Consider the following 17,371-nt stretch of genomic DNA (forward strand, 5'->3'; position numbering starts at 1 on the left):
TGTTCTCTACAGACAGACAACCACGAAAAGTCCGTTTCTCAATCTTCTTCCTTCTCTCAGTCTGCTCACGCACACTGCCAGGTAGTTTCACATGTTATAGCGGAAGTGAAATGTACAGAGACACCACCATTCTCAGAGAACATAAGGATGTGCAGACAAGTGGTCTACTGGTGGAATAAAAATGTATAAAATTATATTTACAATAAAGCTAAATTTTAACACTTCTGTAGACACATAGCCCACCACATACTGCTTCACCACTGATAACAGTTGGTTACTTATATATAGGATATAGGTGTGCATTGGATTGCAATTACATTTTAGTGATATTTACCGTATAAACAACGTCAGGATCCCCGGAGAGCAGGCTCCATTCATAACTTACAATCCCCTCTTTATCCCAGCTTTCAATGCCACTCAAAGTGACTTCTTGGTTTGGCTGAGTTTTCACATCCCGGCTTACTCGGGCTAAAGGAGGATCATCATCTCCTAGATAAATGAAGGTTGACAAATACAAGGTCAATCACAACGTAGAATGGTTACAAATGTAAAGTGAAAATAGAAAGCCCATTTATAACAAGAAAGGATTAGAAATTCAGTTTAGGGACAGTCATACAAAAAAGTTAAAGCAAGAAGTAAGACTAGAGGTACTGATTTTAAGAGTATTAAAGTTTTACAAATTTGTCTCAAAGTTTCATTTTAAAATTAAAGTGAAAAAATTACGTCTGTAGGACTAAAGTCACACTTGCGGTAGGGATTCCGTTTACCTGGTGCATTATGGGAGCAGGAAAATGGTATCCCCTGGATGAACGGATCAGTTTTATAACGGAACCAAACTGTGCCAAACAGATCCCATTGACTATAAGGGGTCCATTTGGTTCCTGCACCTGTCCAGCATTTTAACTGGATGAAAAATTCCGGTATGCACAATTTTTTTGTCCAGTATTTCATGCCAGATCTGCACCAAAGACTATGGGCATATCCTTCGATGCAGGTGTGTATAGAACCTAACAGGGCATGACTCGAACCTGGTAGAGAGCTGTTAACCCCTCTACTCATCAGCTTAAGGCCTCATGTCCACGGGGAAAACAACATTTAACCCCTCCATGACGTGGCCCTTTTTTTCCCCCCCCCAATTTCGTTTTTTCCTCCCCCCCTTAAAAAATAAAAATAAAAATCATAACTCCTTTATTTATCCAATCGACGTCGTTGTATGAGGGCTTGTTTTTTGCGGGACGAGTTGTAGGTTTTAATGGGGCTATTTAATGTACCATGTGATGTACTGAAAAACTTTTAAAAAATTATAAGTGGAGTAAAATGAAAGAAAAACCAAAACACAACATTCTGCCATCTTTCAGTGCGTCTTGTTTCTATGGCGCACAAACTGCAAAAAAAACGACATGTAACTTTATTCTATGGGTCAGTACGATACCAAACTTGCTACGATACCAAACTTGTATAGTTTTTTTTTTTTTTTTTACTATACTACGGTACTCTTTTTTTTCAAAGACATTTAATTAATTTCAATTATTATCTGCGGTCATCTTGTGTGCGCAATTACTTATTTTTCCGTCAACGTAGTTCAGCGACAGCTCATTTTTTGAGGGATATCCTTTAGTTTCCGTTAGTACTAATTCAGAATACGTGCGTTATTGATCGCTTTTTATTGCGTTTTTTCTAGAAGACAGGGTGACTGAAAAAGTGCATTTCTGGAGTTCTTTATTTATTTATTATTTTTTCGGACAACGTTCACCGTGTGGGGTAAATAATGCGCTACTTTGATAGACTGGACTTTTAAGGACGCGGCGATATGTTTTTTTATTTTATTGTTTAGACTTTATTACAGATATGGCAAAAGGTAGGTGATTTAAACTTTTATTTATTTATTTTTTTTTAATTGTAAAAAAAAAAAAGTAAGTTTATTGCTCTTTTTTTCACTTTATTTTTAAGTCCCTCTGGGGTCTACAATATGCAATACTTTGATCGCTCCTGCAGTATGACGTAATGCTATAGCTATAGCATTACGTCATACTGCATTCTGACAGGCAGCCCAACAAGCCACTCCACGGGGATGGCTTGATAGGCAGTCTCTGAAGGCAGCCCTGGGGCCTTTCAGAAGGCCCCCGGCAACCATGACACCTGCACGGCTCCCCCGAGCATATTTCTGTTTTCAGCCGCACTTAAGCAGCGCTGCTGATTAGAGCCACCTGATTGGCTCTTCGGCACCACGTGACTACACAGCGTGCACGCGGATTGCCTTCAGCAGCCGTGTGCACTACACACTACAGTTAAGCAGACGTGCACTACACACTACACTTAAGCAGCACGGGGTTAGGGTTTAGGGTTAGTGTTTAGGGTTGGGGTTTAGGTAACCCTAACCCTAAACCTAACCCCGTGCTGCTTAAGTGTAGTGTGTAGTGCACATCTGCTTAAGTGTAGTGTGTAGTGCACACGGCTGCTGAAGGCAATCCGCGTGCACGCTGTGTAGTCACATGGTGCCGAAGAGCCAATCAGGTGGCTCTAATCAGCAGCGCTGCTTAAGTGCGGCTGAAAACAGAAATATGCCTCCCCCAATCTCACCCCTGTCTCAGATGCTTTTGGCCTCTGCCAAATCAATCATTTTTTCTGTACCATCTTTGGCACCACCACACCTAACCTCATTTGAGTGCATCTGTTCCCCTCAGGCTTGAGCCAACCAACAGGAAAACAGGAGAATACCCCGGTTGGCCAAGAGCATCAGTGGGACCCCAGCCCTCAGACCTCTGGAATCCTCACTTATAGGGGGTCCACCAATTCCCACCCGCTGAATTCTCCATATATTTTGGTGGAGCCTGGGCTGCACAAAAACATAGCAACCTTTCTATTGATGTATATGGGAGAATGCAGTGGCTGGGAATTTGCAAATGTGGATTAGGTAATATTTGTATGTCGCTGCAGGGCGGACCCCCAGAATGAATTTTACTCGTGGGCCCTGGGCACCCTAGTCTAACACCGGTTTCCATGGACCTCCTCAATAATTTCCTCTGTTTACATACCTATTTGATTGGGTATATTAGGTCTTGCCCCACAAACAAAGCTATGCAGTGAAATGGGAAAGGCGAGTGGGCAGGGAGCTACCCTCCGTTCTCTAGGAGACAATATAGTTCAGGTTCTTTTTGCACCCTTTTGAAATGAGGAGGTGGAATCCGAGGCAAAATCTTCATGTTACATATACACACATATTCATAAAGGGCTCAATACAAGTCATGAGCAGTACAAGTGTGTGTTATTAGTTTAGTTAGATTGTGGTTGTCTAGAACTGTGACAGATTACTTAGAGATGAGCGAGCGTACTCGTCCGAGCTTGATACTCGTTCGAGTATTAGGGTGTTCGAGATGCTCGTTACTCGAGACGAGTACCACGCGGTGTTCGGGTTACTTTCATTTTCTTCCCTGAGAAATTTGCGTGCTTTTCTGGCCAATAGAAAGACAGGGAAGGCATTACAACTTCCTCCTGTGACGTTCCAGCCCTATACCACCCCCCTGCAGTGAGTGGCTGGCGAGATCAGGTGTCACCCGAGTATTAAAATCTGCCCCTCCCGCGGCTCGCCACAGATGCATTCTGACAGAGATCAGGGACAGTGCTGCTGATGCCGGAGCTGCTATAGGGAGAGCGTTAGGAGTTATTTTAGGCTTCAAGAACCCCAACGGTCCTTCTTAGGCCATAGTCAGAAATCACAGATCGCACCTATCTGCGATTCCTGTTCTCTTCTCTATATGCGCTCAATGGGGCCGGCGGCAGCAGCGCCGACCCCATTGAGAACATATAGAAGACAAATCATTCTTCTCTGCCACAGCTGTAACAGCTGTGGCAGAGAAGAACGATGTTTGCCCATTGAATTCAATGGAGCCGGCAATACAGCAGGTTCCACTGAAAGCCAATCAGGGGGCAGGTCTGACTCACACCCCCTTCACACCCACTGTAGGCTGCGCTGAACTCCGTCTGCCGGGACAAGGTAAGTATATATATTTTTTTTATTTTTACACATTTCTGGATGAATTGCAGGGAAGGGCTTCTATATTTAAGCCCTTCCCGACAATTCATCCCGCGATCGCCGGAAGCCCATTGCTTTCAGTGGAACCGGCTATAAGCATGTAACCCAGGAGAAGTGGCAGCGGAGTGTCATGCAGGCAGTGATTGTGCTTTGTTGGAGGTAGTGTGGTGCTTAGCTAAGGTATGCATTGCTAATGAGGGTTTTTCAGAAGTAAAAATTGTTGGAAGGGGGGGGGGGGGCACTCTTGCCGCTATTGTGGCTTAATAGTGGGACCTGGGAACTTGAGATGCAGCCCAACATGTAGCCCCTCGCCTGCCCTATCCGTTGCTGTGTCGTTCCCATCACTTTCTTGAATTGCCCAGATTTTCACAAATGAAAACCTTAGCAAGCATCGGCGATATACAAAAATGCTCGGGTCGCCCATTGACTTCAATGGGGTTCGTTACTCGAAACGAACCCTCGAGCATCGCGATAATTTCGTCCCGAGTAACGAGCACCCGAGCATTTTGGTGCTCGCTCATCTCTAATTACAATCAAACCACATTTCATCACTAATCAATGCAGAAATCCAGGTACAAGAGTTCAAAAAGTGTGTTCACTTTTTCTTTGAAAAGTAGTATTTTATTTAGCATTAAAACATAAGTTGTACATTTAAAAACTATTTCAGACTATGTCCATACTACAGATTTTGACATGAAAACCACCCCAATTGTGAGCATATTCCATATCTCAGGTTTTCAATAGGTAAGTCCATGTCATTATCTGTATGGCACAGATCACAAAAAAAAAAAAAAAATTGGATCTCCCAAAGGAGAATTATCCGTAGCTCAGTGCAATTTTGTGGTGGACTAATAGAATTCTAGAACACATTGGAAAATTAGTAAAGAAAAATACAAAATGAATATATAAAAGAGGATGGAATATTGTTATTAGGGTTTGCTTAAATTGTAAGCATTGAATGCCTTTTTAATTATTTTCAATACTTTGCTCTACAAAGTCACAATAATTGGTCGGACTGTAGCCAGTAATAAATATAACTGAATCAAAAGATATGGAAAATATTAATGGGGCTGTCCCATCAAAAGACCTTCTCTTCTATCCTATGAAGACAAGCTTGGGGGCTAACCTTTTGGATTCCCGTCATTCATAAGAAAGGGTGTCCAGAAGGCTCCCACATGTATGGAATGGTGGTCCAATCTATTGGATAGGTGATTGGTTCTTTTCTTTGGCGGAGGAGGGGGGAAACAGCCCCCTTAAAAAGAATCTATACAAAACATTGCTACCCACCTGTGTATGAGGTCATAATCTACCACATTAACATGAGGAGATCTAAGCAAGGGTCAAAACAGCCAGAGGAGCAAAGCAAGTCTATGCCAAGACTTAATCTGTTCTGTGGAAGACGTCATAAGTGTCATTCACTTTGTGCTGGAAGGTGGGGGAGTTTTTCTAAGAACTGAGCAAGAGAAGATACTGTCCAGCCCACCCATTCGACCAAAGCAATTGCTATTAGCGTACGACACAGGAATTTTTAAAATTCAGTTTTCTAAGGTATGCGGCTACCAGTACTTCTACCATAAGCAGATTTGGAAATTGCTACACTTAACCGTCACGTTGGTACAGACGGCTCAACATGCTGGGGACTGCCGACAGGTTCCCTTTAAGAGCAGTTTCTGTAGAATGTGTAAAAAAAAAACACCCCAGATTGTAAGAGGCAATAGAGTGAATGAAGGTAGAAAAAGTGTCCCAGGATTTGGAGTTGAAGAGGGTATTAAAGGCTGGTCAGTAGTTTACGGCAGAGGAGGAGTCAAGAGACATTTTTTGGAGTACCAATATTACAACATGTTCAAAAGGGGAGGGAAAGATACCAAAATAATTTGGAGGACGACACATTTTACACCCAAAACAGGAGTTATGTTCGTTTAATATATTTACTTTTTCCTTTTCTGTCCTCCTTTCCATATGAAAGTGATTGTTTGTCTCACCACTAAAAACTAACCTACTGTAATCCCTTTAAAACAGGTCTCATGATCGAGGCATCTTGTGACTCTTGACTCAGATGACAGCAACAATTAGTGGACATAATCAAATACCTTCCTCCATACAAGTATAAAAGAAGAGTAACTACAGCTTTAAAATATTTGGGAACCACAAAAAGGTTAATCATTCAAGGACCAAAAATTAAATTCAACCAATATAATCATTCCAAATATAGTATCTCCCTAGCCAAATAGGGAAACAATCTGCATCATGTCTATAAGAAGCACCACTATCTGACACCTGATCTCCTCCCACTCTTAAGCCTTATTCACACAGTTGTGCCCATGTTGTACCTGGGAGGAGCAAGTGCAAACACAACAGGATGCCACACAGATGCTGTCCAATACTGCATGTGCTATCCTCGTCCACGAGCGTATAGCGGAATAGGACATTGGAGTGTGTATAATAAAATTTATACATACACAGTCACCTAATTGGCTATTGTAGGTTTATCGAGAATGCGGACAACAATCGGGTGAGATTTACTCCCATGTGAATAAAGCCTTAGCCAATAGAAAGCGGCTGTATCAGGCTTCCTGCCCACAGCCGGGTCGGATTCAGACTGCGAAATCTAGCAGCGGAATCAGACCTGGCGCCCTCCAGAGACCCTATACTCACTTCTCCGGATCCGCATGACGCGGATTCTTGTGCAGTGCTCACTGCCGGAGTAGTGGGAGACGGATGGATTCCATTGACTGCAATGGAAGCCGCAATTTTGCGCATAGAAGATGCGGTGATTCTTCAGGAGGGGGGGGGGTGAGATCTGATAAAATGCCAGGTGGCTGAACAGAAACCGAATGGACTGCATGATAGTCAATGGGGGGGTCGATTCGCCACTGGTCGGTTCCATCATAAGATGGATCCGTTCGGCCAGGGGATTCTACTTTCCAACTCCACGAAGTACGAAATAGAACCCCCGATGCAGAGGTTAAAACAACCTTATGGGCCATGTACATGTAACGATTATTGCTCAAAATTCATTCTAATGAACAAATTTGAGCGAAAATCATGCAGTGTAAATACGGAAAAAAAAAAGCGCACTATTCATTCACTTGTCGCATAAAAACCATTACTGGCTTCTTGTTCTGTGTAAATCCTTCTCACTCAGTACTTTAAATAGAAGGTGAAGCGCTGAGCGAGAAGCCTGCGATTCAGCGGTGATGTATGTCAGTGTAATCGCCGACGACCTTAGCATGTGCACAAGCGCTTGTGCAGTCATTTGGATGACTATCGGCCCGTGTTAAAGGAGCATTACATGGTCAAGCAGTGAACTTAATTGTCTTTATGCGATAGTACATTGTTTACCTGCCAGAAGCTTTCCTTTACAGCCAATTTAAGCTGGCCATTATGTAGTTGTTGGCCAAAAAAAACAGTTATTCCTCGCGAACCCCATGCACATGGACACTTTGCAGAACACATATGTTTGCAATATAGGAAGGGGAGTAAGCCATTGCAAGACACCTCTGGTGTATATCATGAGTTTCAAACTCAAACGCATTCAGCTCGTAAGACTTGAGTTTGACTAATGTGGTTTATATCCTCTGAAAACAAAAAGGATAGGGATACAACATCTCAATCCCACTTTCCCCTTACATTTGCCATCAGTGAAATATCAGGAGCTCCTATATAGATAAAATGGTCTGCCCATCCTGACGAAATCAGCAGGTTCGGCCAACAATCATCTAATGCGTTTGGCCAGCTCATTACTTCCACAAGACTGCAGCACTATGGAACACATATACGTACATTTATGCTGTCTGAACATGCACTATATAAATAAGAGCTGGAAAAAGTTGTCATGGTGGCCTGGGTCCACAGAGAAGAAAAATGAAAATGGAGGCCAGTCAGAAGATGCTACCTGTGAATGCTGGAGGTAACTATTATAATCTCTATCTCTGGTATCTGACATCAAATGGTGAGGCACAATTGATCATTAGCAGTTATGTCATATTACAGATCCATACAACCCTATTCTGTAATACAAAGTGCTCTTAAGGGATTAAATTAATAGTTCCTTATAAAAAGGCACCTTCTTGTCTTCCCAATGATGCATAAACGGGAAGTCATCATGTACTATTTGTTTTGGTTTTTATTTGTCGCTTAATTTCAGCCAGCATAAAAAAATCCTCGCTGTTCGCTGACTTCTCGCTGAGTCTAAACTCTCCCCGCTCTTATAGAATGTAAAGCATTAAGCAAGAAGTTAACGATTCTCAGCCTGTCGAAACATTCTTCAGGAGCGCTAACAACTAGCGGGGATGCCACCTACTCATGCACTCCTTTAGATGACAGTCATCCTGTGTAAATGGCGCATTACACACAAAGAAGGAAACAAGACTTGAGGATATCATCTTGCCATGTTCTTGCTCTACCTGCACAAGATTACATACTGGTACCCTACAGCAAGTGGACAAGAAGTCTTTAACCACGTTCGAGTTGGGCGATTTGCGGAGAATTGCTTGGCTGCTCAGAGTCATTCAATTTTACCACAAAGTTGGTCATACTCCTTATAAAGTTGTTCGGGCAGCTCTGTTCATGGAGCAAGGAAGGTAATAATAAAAAAAGTTTGGCACAGTGTTAACCAGTAGAGAAAAATCTGAGCGAAACCAAGTAATCTTGTAGATATGATACTTTTTAATGACTTACAAAAATACATAATGTTATAGCAAACTTTCACACCCATTTTTGGGTTTTCCTCAGGCTTATTCAGATCTATTCCATAAGGAGGAAGAACCCTGAGAGGTTGGAAAGCTCACTATAACATCATGTACTTTTGTTAGCCATTAAAAGGTATCATATCTACAAGATAACCTGGTTTCTCATGCTGAGAACAATCAGATGGAGCTCAGAACACACCAAAGAGACAATCATAGCAGCAATAGTGAACAGGAGGCGCATCTTTTTTACAAAGAAATTCAAAGAACAGAAGGCACTGGTATCTACATGGTTAACCCCAGCAGTGTTTAATGCATTGGACATAGGAAGAACATGTTCCCTCACAGAAAGGTAAGGTAAAGTCCCTTGGTCATGACTGACTCCTCGGGTGACGCCACATCATGACATTTTCTTGGCAAACTGTTTTTGCGGGGTGGTTTGCCTTCCCTAGTTATCTTTTACCCCCCAGCAAGTTGGGTACTCATTTTACCAACCTCAGAAGGATGAGACAAAGAAATATTCTTTCCGAAGAAAAAAATAAGGCGATCAAATCTCCAGCAGGAGCTGAAACACGTCCTTGTTTGTTTCTTAATTGGATATGTAATGGCACAACTTCATTAAAGCAAGGCATGTTCCTTTTTTCCCTTTGAGAAACCCGTATCCTAGGTTTTTCTTCGGAAAGAATATTATTTTTTGTCTGTTTCCGCTTTGGACTGGGCGGTGGAGCTGTGTTTGCAAAGGAAACCTTGCTGGAGTCAAGACAACAGGTTACGGGATCAAGGCAGTGAGCAATTTTCTTTCGGAAGGATGGAAGGATGAGTCAACCTTAAGCCTGCTACATGAAGCACGTGGGGATTGAACCCACAACCTTCAGGTCGTGAGTAGGGATGAGCGAGTATACTCGCTAAGGCACTACTCGCTCGAGTAATGTGCCTTAGCCGAGTATCTCCCCGCTCGTCCCGAAAGATTCGGGTGCCGCCGCGGGGCGGGGAGCTGCGGGGGAGAGCAGGGAGGAACGGAGGGGAGATCTCTCCCTCCCTCTCTCCCGCCCGCTCTGCCCCGCTCCCCGCCACAACTCACCTGTCAGCTGCGGCGGCCCCCGAATCTTTATGGACGAGCAGGGAGATACTCGGCTAAGGCACATTACTCGAGCGAGTAGTGCCTTAGCGAGTATACTCGCTCATCTCTAGTCGTGAGCGAAAGCTTAGGACTGCAGTTCTCCTGCCTTTAACCCACTTGCAATGTGAAGGGGAACTTCTGAAGAGTTTTAGCATTACTTTGTCTCAGTTCCTTATGGCGTAATTCTGTAGTATATAATTCCTAGGTTTAAGGAGACCGCTATGTAACGGCAAATAATCAGCACCAGAGACTTCAGGGAGCAGAAGCTTTGAGGCTTAAGGTGCATTTACACAGAATGCAAAAAAAAAAACAAAGTCACCGTTTCATTCAAATGTAAACGATAATCGTTCAGTGCGAACACAGCCAACGATCAAGCAACGAACGGGAATTTGTTTGCTTCATGCAGGCATGAAAATCATTGTTGGCTCCTTCGCTAATCGTTCAGTCGTTCTCATTCATGCAGTGAATGACTTGTGACTGAATAAGCCAACAATGTATCTGCCTGTATAAACAGGCCACATAAGTGAACTCTGAAATAGACTGCTAGTACGAGCAATAAATTGCTCCAACTACGGTAAAAGCAACCATAGGTTGTAATCACAAAAGCATATGTGCATTTGCGTGCATCGGGTATTGCATATTTACGTGCAAAACTGCGTTTTAACTGTACCTTTTGCACACCCAAGTGGTGCACAAAAAAATTAAAAATTCTGTGATGCTCCAATCTTTGCAATGGCCAATCAGTTTAAGGAGTTCAAAATGTGTTTTCCCCCTGCGCAAATACACAGTAAAATAGGGCATGCTGAGTATTTTTTTGTGTATGACCGAATTGCGCATGCCAAATACACACATGAATGAGCCCATTGAAAGCAACTGTTCTATTTTCTGCATATTGCGCACACAAATTGTGTAAATTTGCGCAACTTCCCCCCCCTCATTAGCTTTGATGGGGACCTTTGGTGCATAAATACGCAGAAAAATAGAACATGTTCTATTTTTTTTTTGCACTACCAAAATACATGTGCAAAATAGGCTTATGTTAACGAACCCATTCGAATAAATGAGTTCTGTTCTCTGCATATTGTGCGTGCAAAGATACCTGTGTAAAGCCGGCCTTAAGACAGGGTTTTGCGCGCAAACTAAGCAGTTGCTACAACACATTGTTTTCAATGGGTTCGTTCCTAGGGCAAAAAATTCGTAGCATGTGCGCTCAGAAAGTACCACTGGAAATCACAGCATTCTTACGCTTTTGAACAAATGTCACAGCGTTTGACGGTGCTTTTTAAGACATCCCATCTTTGTGAGGGGTGTTAAAAAGCACTAAAATGCGCAACGATAGTACAGACAGCACTCGAAAATTCTAGCGCATGTCTGCGAAGCCCCACCAGGCCAGTTTCACACAGGCGATAAAAATCGTGCCATTTTCGCGCTATGTGAGAGCGCGTGAAAATACAACATTTTGAAACTAACGATTTTCAATAGTTTGCTTCACCTTTGTGATGTCTTGACTCATGCGATGTTGAGATAAGAAAAAAAAATTAAAAGCACATGTTCTATCTTTCTGCATTTTTTACTGCATCGCACGAACTTGCGTTTTTCATGTGATGTTTTTAACATTAGAAAGTCCTATTGACTTTCACGTTTAAAAATAGTAGCAGAAATTGCGCAAGAGAAATTGCATGCAGCACCAATGCTTTTACAAGAAAAAGCACCCCTGACACTCAAAAATTGCAGGGAAAAAAAAAAAATAAATAAAAATGTTGCCACGTTATCGTGATCACCCGTGGTTGCGTTTTTTTTTTGTTTTTTTTTTGGGGGGGGGGGGGGGGGGGTTGAGCGTGCACAAAAGTACAGAAAAACATGCAAATATGCAACAACCATTCCGGCATAGTGCATGTAAATATGCTTACGCCCATGTGACACGCCAGTCTTACTCCTGGTGTATCCCAAGCAGCGCTCACCCCCACCTGTGTCCTCTGCAGAAGTCGCATGAACCTAAAAAGACTTCTACTATTGAAGCAAACTGAACTTTAACCCATCATTTGCTGGCTAAGAAGACAGTACATCCAATGTTTGTTGCTAAAACCAGGCAGGAAGTGAAGTTGTACACGTAATGCCTCCTCCTTCTCACTGAGTCACAGATTCCTTGGTTGTTAGACACTGTCACCCCAGGGAAAGAAGATGACGTATATGGAAACCAGCCGAGGCCGGGCTCCGACCAGCAGGATGCCTTAGTAGTAGTAGAGATTACTATGTAGCTGGAAGTATCACTCACTTTAGGTTTCAGGCAACAACAATGTAAACATAACTCCCAACTTATAAAGGAAGAAGAGTCCATTTCTACGGCACACGTAGTCCATGACGCTTTCACTCTAAGCAATGTAAAGTCCGTTAAGTCCTCTCACAGTATTAATCCTTAACAACAACCTTTATAAAACATGACAGCCTCAGATACAGCGGCTCAGCTATAGAACACCTCTAAATAGTCACAATATAGTCAGACACCAGCGATAGAGATTAGAATAGTTACCTCCAGCATTCACAGGTGGCGTCTACTCAGACTGGCATCCATTTTCATTTCTCTTGTCTGTGGACCCAGACCACCATGACAACTTTTTTTAGCCTTTATCCATCTGTGCACACTTTCTCCATCCTACTGTTATACCCCTGAACCTTAGTGACCCCCCTAACTCACTTATCATCCCACCTGCTGCTGTAACGCTCATGCATTTCATCCAGCAGCAATAAAAACTCAACTTGCATACAGGGTGGTCACTTGCTGTGCTCTTTAATGGAGGATAACATGACTCCTTTCTCCAGCTGTATGGGAAGGAGTCATTCTCCTTCACTGTAGAGGACACTGAGCAGCAGTCCTGTACAAGAGTTGAGTTTTTACTGCGGCCGAAATACATAAACGGGGGACAAATGGACAGGGGAGGGAAAATTGGGACGTTTCTCCAGCCTCAAAATTTGGGGACTGTGCCACCAAAACCAGATTGGTTGGTAGACATGGTGTAAGGAATGAAATATATATCAGACTATACAAAGTTAGAGGAGCTATCCGGAATGAACATTCGTTAAAGGATAGGTAATAAGTGTCGCACTACTAGATCCCCCACCAATCACAAGAATGGGGACCAGTGTACCCATTTCCTCATCACTACTCCCCTTTCTCCCATGCAGCGAGGAGGAGCTTGAAGGGAGCAGAGGCCAGGATGTGCTCTGCTATCAGCTCTATAGGGCAGTTAGACAGAAGCTGAGAACAGCGCTCGCCAACTCCAGTAGTCCCACAGAGAGTTGAATGGATGGCCTCTTACTCTCTGGTAGTTCATCATAGAGCACCTCCTTACAGCACTGTGTCTCTCCCCAAGGGTGCCTTCACAGGAGCAGGCCACTATTACGCTTGTAAAATTCTGATTTTGAATGCAAGTACAATGTGTTTTTACTTTAAAAAAAAAAAAAATTTTAAGACGAAAAACATATCGCCTCCAATCTATGCGCGCACGTGAAAAGATCATAAGTGTTACAATACTTTAACAGTAAAGATGGCATCATACTTGAATACAAATCACATGGCCTGTGAGTGCGTCCCCCCCACCCCACCCCCCCTCCCCTCCATAAGAAATAATGTTTGATTCCTTGCAAGGAATCACACCAAAATAGGACACATAGCGAATTTTCAATCTCACAGCAATGCTGCAAAAAACGCTCAGGTCAACACATTGAAATCAATGTATTAACAAACATGTATTATCAACCATATCGCTATGGGCCGGAACTCGTGCATGAAACTTACCCGAGCTATCAAATTCATCCTCTGTAGTGAAAGTACATATAGACCGGAGTAAAGATTTAACATTCGTAGCGGTCAATAATGATCATATGACATTAGTAGGGGACACGACATCAATGGGGTTGTCCCATCTTCACAACTCAATTGCATCAGCATGAAAAACGTATATTGGCAAGCATAATATCGGACCCAGTTTCTTGGCCTGATATTGCGCTCACCCGTGTGAATGTAGCCTAAGGCTGGGGCCACACTACCATATTTTCAGGGCCAGCTTTAGGTCATATGGCACCCTATTCAAAGTTTTCATTTGGCACCCCCTCCATTTATCCCTGGTGAGCAGACGTTGTACTGATTTATATGACTTTACAACACTCAGGTGAGAATACCTGTAATGCCTGGAAAAAAATTGATATGAGGTCTTTGAAGAAAACTTCTATATGTAGTTTTTGGATCTATAAACACATCCTACGGCCCCATCCACTTACTCCAATACAGTTGTACATTATGCCATATCCCCATCAACTGACCGGCGGCGCTGCACCCACTAGAAGCTGCCGGCAGCGCGAAGAATTTGGGAGGTGAGGGCGAGCGCTGTGTCTGCTGAAATCAGCTGCAAAGACGCAACCAATTTCTAGTCAAATTGCGCACATATGGTGCAGATTTTTACTCTATCCTTTGTGGAAATGCTGCGGATTTTGCAGCATTCTGCTACGTGTGAACATACCCTAACACACAGACACAGACACACATCCCCTCTTCTCTGGATATCTTCGTACTTCACTCACCATAGGAGACAGCTGGGGAGGGGGCTGGTCGCAGAGGAAGGGGAGCAAGCAGTCGTCAGCACAGCAGCTTTGCTGTCATCATCAGCCTGCGAGCTAATGAAGAGCAAAGCTGCTGCCGAAGCAAATCAGAAAAGCGCTCACCTAGTGTTCCTTTCTATGAGGCCATATGTACCTTACAGAAAGTATTTACCAAATGGACACTGAGGTCCCAGAGAAGAGGGTACCGGTGCCACATTTGTGTTCTCTGCTACTTCTATTTAGGGTGATTATGTAGGTACATGCGGCACCCTCTTCTCTGTGGGGTGGTGTGCCTTGTGCAGTCGCACAGCTTGCACACCCCTAAGGCTGGCCTGCAAGTGATCTTGTAAAACCACTCTACGAAATGTGATGCAGAAGTACATTCCGACGTGGGGTATGAGGCATTCTTTTGAGGGTTACATGGTGAGATAGTCATCCGAAGAACCACTTTAATAAAAGTTTATGGGTGACTGTCAGCCCGAGTGCTTAGTGGGGAGTCGATTACTAGTCGCTAGTTGTTACGTTTTAGCCCACTGAACAACTTCTCGCTAAGTGCAACCGGGAGTCATTTAATCTTGGAACGACCGGCTGCTTACTGTGAAAGAAGGTGGACAAGCTGGACTAGATCCTCCAGCGCGCTTCACCTCCATTCACTGAACGACTATTGCTGCTGTGTGGAAGCATAGAAGCAATAGTCGCGAGGCGCATAACTGTGCGATAGCCATCCTAACAGTTGTCCTAAAGCATGCGAGCTTTAGCGCGGGCCTTAGCACCACAGCATTGCACTGCGTGCGATGATTTTTTACGTGCGCATCATTGCATTTTACGCTCCCATAGGGCCTGTTCATATGCGTGCGCAACACCCCCACCACCACCACCACTGTGATTTGAAAGGCTAATTAGCCTAATGAGGTCCAGATGTCTTTTTCCTTTCACGGAATTGCGCTGCATTTCACACATCTCATTGCATATTGCGTGCATAGACTTCTATGGGGCCCTTTGTTGCGAAAATGGATAGCAAATAGAACAAGCTATATTTTTGGCACATGCAAAAAAAAGGGAAAGAGAATGAGCCCATTGATATCAATGGTTTCTATTCTCTGCGAATTGCACAAGGAAATACGTCCATGTGATGCCGCCTGTAGTAAATTAAAGTTTGCACTGCAATATCACATAGTATGCAATTTCAAAAGAGCACTAAGGGCTCATGCACATGAGCGTAAATATTATGCTGCGTAATATGCAGGAAATAGAGCTCATTGACTTCATAGGATCCGGTCACGTAGCATGTCCTATCTTGGTGCGTATTACACACCGTAATAACTAATTGAAATCAATGGGTGTGCGTAAATACCCAGTTAATATGCATAGAACCTATTGAGGCATGACATCAATGGAATTTTGTCCTTTTATTACACATGCAACCTTCCCCCCTAACGCCCACCCAAAAAAACATGCTCTATTTTCCTGTGTATTTGCGCACCCAAGCCCCCATAGAAGTCAACGGGGATGTACAAATGCGCTCATTACGCTAGGAGATGCATAAAACACTGCATAAGGGCGCCCACCCACTGGCGTTTTTTTTCACTGCGAAATTCGCAGGTTTTTTTTTTCTGCAGGGGGTCTATGGGACTTGTAATGTAAAAATCGCGATTTACCGCGATATCGCGATTTTGCGCGATCGCGATTTTAGCTTTGCATGTCCCATAGCCCAAAGACCCCTGCAGAAAAAAAACCGCTGCGAATTTCGCAGTAAAAAAACGCTAGTGGGTGGACACCCTAATTGTGAAGAAAAGTGAACACATCTGGAACTTATTAGACTAAATAGCCTTTTAAGCAGTGCATTTTTTAACTTTTTTTTTTTTTTTTTTGCTATGCTCAAATGAACATGTCTTGTGAACGCATGAAGTATAGTAAAATATGCAGATGTGCACACACAAAAAAAAAAAGCATTGTTCACTCTGCAAAAATGCTATCCTCAGGTGCGTGCCTACAATGCTATGAAGGGGGCCTTAAACGTGTAAAAAAACAAACAAAAAAAAAAAACGCAGATAGGCGTTTCAGCCCGTCAATGGTAGGTTAAAGGTAAAGTCCCTTGGTGCAGGCACTGAGTCATGACTGTCACCTAGGGTGATGTCACAGCGTGATGCTTTTTTGACGGACTGTTTTTTCGGGGTGGTTTGCCATTGCCTTCCCCAGTCATCTTAAACCCCCCCCCCCCTCCCCCCCAGCAAGCTGGGTACTCATTTTACCGAACTCGGGGGGATGGAAGGCCGAGTCAACCTTGTGCTGGCTACCTTGGAATACGCATACGGTGGTGTGAAGGCACGAAAACCGCAGGGGGAAAAAAAACAAAACCATGCAACCCAATAGAAATCCACTATATGCAAATATTACACTTCAATCTATTGTGCCAAGTAAGCCGGGCTCACACAAGCGTCATTTCACTGCGTATTACACACGCGATGTGCGGTAAATGGAGTCAATGAAAGAACATTTTCATTGATCCATTCACATTTGCGAATATTCTTTGCATGTGATACTTACGCAAAAGAAGAACGCAGCATGTTTTAATTTGCCGCGTATTATGCGCAATAGAAACCTTTGTTCTCTATGGGTGCATAATCAACGCTGTACATAAACAATTATATATGGCCGGCATTTATACACAGCGTTGCGAAGCGACAGAGTGGAAAATTTAAACAAAAAATAAATAAACAGGAAGACCGCGCGTGACAGCATACACGGGATACATTGTCATGCGCAGTCCAAAATCGCTGCCATACACAGAGACAGGCCAGCTCCACAGCGGTAATATCCCTTTAAAGCTGCGGTAAAAAACTTTTTCAAGAACCATATCCGAATTTTAACATTACATGCAGTTATTAATTATTGTTCAAAACCAAAAAAAAAAGTGAACGCAGCACAATATTC

At 43.3% G+C, this 17,371-nt stretch overlaps 1 protein-coding gene across 1 annotated transcript in view; it reads right to left on the minus strand.

The window, feature by feature from the left end:
* Positions 1–17,371, minus strand: part of SPINT1 (serine peptidase inhibitor, Kunitz type 1) — a 33,540-nt gene that overhangs the window by 14,957 nt on the left and 1,212 nt on the right. Inside the window, exon 2 of the mRNA XM_066608646.1 lies at positions 335–489. Within this exon, the coding sequence (XP_066464743.1) occupies positions 335–489 (155 nt within the window). The remainder of the gene's footprint in view (positions 1–334; positions 490–17,371) is intronic.

This window comes from Eleutherodactylus coqui, chromosome 6 (genome assembly GCF_035609145.1).
Source record: "Eleutherodactylus coqui strain aEleCoq1 chromosome 6, aEleCoq1.hap1, whole genome shotgun sequence".
In the NCBI taxonomy this organism is placed as follows: Eukaryota; Metazoa; Chordata; class Amphibia; order Anura; family Eleutherodactylidae; genus Eleutherodactylus; species Eleutherodactylus coqui.